The sequence below is a fragment of the Penicillium waksmanii genome (genome assembly GCF_028829765.1).
Source record: "Penicillium waksmanii strain IBT 27052 chromosome Unknown utg000001l:1.0-4852451.0:1.0-4856178.0, whole genome shotgun sequence".
NCBI lineage: Eukaryota > Fungi > Ascomycota > Eurotiomycetes > Eurotiales > Aspergillaceae > Penicillium > Penicillium waksmanii.
In genome coordinates this window covers 1,475,526-1,477,327 of record NW_026643248.1, presented here as the reverse complement: position 1 = coordinate 1,477,327, position 1,802 = coordinate 1,475,526, and the positions used below count along the sequence as shown (strand labels likewise).

Here is a 1,802-nt window from a genome sequence, read left to right as displayed (position 1 = left end):
AGAAGGCAGAAATAAAGAAGCTAGAGTAGTATTTTACTCTATATATATAAGACTATACGTCTTACTAGGCTCAGGGAAGTAATGGTAGATCGGATGATCCAATAAGAAGCTGTTGGTTGGTAATAGATAGGATGATTGATGTATTGCATGGATGTATATAATATTAGGATTGCAGGAGATTGAGATGCTATTTATCCCTGAGGTTTAGCAGGCCTCAGGCCACCATTATTAGTAATTATAATGGTCACACGACAATAAGTCGTCGTAATGTATTAATCATGATTAGCATCGAATGGTAATTGATTATATAGGTTGCCATAGTTAGCACCATAGTCAATTATGTAGGTGGCAGAGTCAATTATGTAGGTGGCAGATGGCCAGAGTTGCCACAGCATCCAGATAGTTTGCCACTATCGATCAGGTTCCATGAGGTTCCATTAGGCTCAATAGGCTATTGCTATATATTCAGAATATAAGATTAAGGCAGCTAGAGAACAGGATACAGAGTATACAGAGGAGGTTAAGATTAATAATATTAGTAATAATAAGGAGAAAGAGCCAGCTATAGCTAAGGAAGAAGAGCCAGCTATAACTAAGGAGATAGAGAAGATAGCTAGATTAAGTAGTCATAATCTTAATAAGCTACAGCTATTATAGCCTCTATTACTATCTTAGCCATCCTAGATTTATATATCAGGACGAAAGCGTAAAGCTAGGACTGACGATATTTTTGAGATTTATTAGATTTTAAATTTATTTACTTGCTAGTTATTAATCACTGTCTCCTATACCTATATAATTTAATTAATAAATTCACAAATATAATAAATATCTAGTATCAAGAGCTATATTACTAGAAATCAAATACCTAATATTATAGCCACAGAAATACAGAATTATACAGTTATATAAGTAGTAGCCTTAGTGGCCTGTTTACCTTGTTTATACTAAAATAGGAACCCACTGGGTTTCCAAATAGGTTTTAGGTTATAGGTAATAACCCAAAACCTATCAATGGGTTATAGTATTCGACCCAAAACCCATTTTAGGTTGGGTTAGGTTAGGTTGGGTCCGGGTTATAGTGGGTTCTGGCGATGCCTAGATATAATCGCAGTGGAGAGTATGCGTCTACTATTTCGGAGACATCACACAAGCGCAAAACCAATATACATACCTATGGCTGTAGGTTCTAAGTTACACTTCGTTTCTAGCCAATTATCTCGCCGGATCTGCCATAGATACTTACCATTGAGAATCCAGAGCACAACAATCACAAACCGTCGGACCTATCTGCCCATCACATCCACCGTAAACGTAAGATACAGCAATATAAAGAGACCCTTAAGTTACAGCTTCAGCTTCCCATGACAACCCGCCAGATTATGACCGCAACCCAGCTACAGCAGCCTGATACATACGTCACCGAGCGCGATATCTACAACCTTCGCGCAAAGGTTAATCAGGACTTCCTTAAGGGCCGTACTCCGATCCAAGCACTTCTTATAGAGCTTCTAACAGACGGTAAATAGATATTCCGATATAAGCTTAATCTGGATAATTATATCACTGTTCTATTCGCCATATATCAGAATAGCCTTATAATGTTGAAGCGTTATCCCTGGGTCATTTCTATGGATTGTACGTACAAAACGAATCGGTTCAATATGCCTTTACTAGATATTATCGGCTTTATATACACTGGTACATTGATCTATCTCGGCTGGGTATTTATGACCAATAAAAAGAAAGAAACCTATACCCTTATTATAGACTATCTTGCTGAGATATATACCTATATCCAG

The 1,802-nt window shown here is 37.2% G+C and overlaps 1 protein-coding gene across 1 annotated transcript; it reads left to right on the top strand.

The window, feature by feature from the left end:
- Positions 1 to 1,176: 1,176 nt before the first annotated feature.
- On the top strand, positions 1,177 to 1,529 carry N7481_000529 (uncharacterized protein; the record flags this gene model as incomplete). The annotated part of the gene is made up of 3 exons (XM_057259748.1): positions 1,177 to 1,182; positions 1,261 to 1,314; positions 1,353 to 1,529. The coding sequence occupies 3 exons, from the start codon at positions 1,177 to 1,179 to the stop codon at positions 1,527 to 1,529; spliced, it is 237 nt and encodes a 78-aa protein (XP_057127580.1).
- Between the last annotated feature and the right edge of the window lie 273 nt (positions 1,530 to 1,802).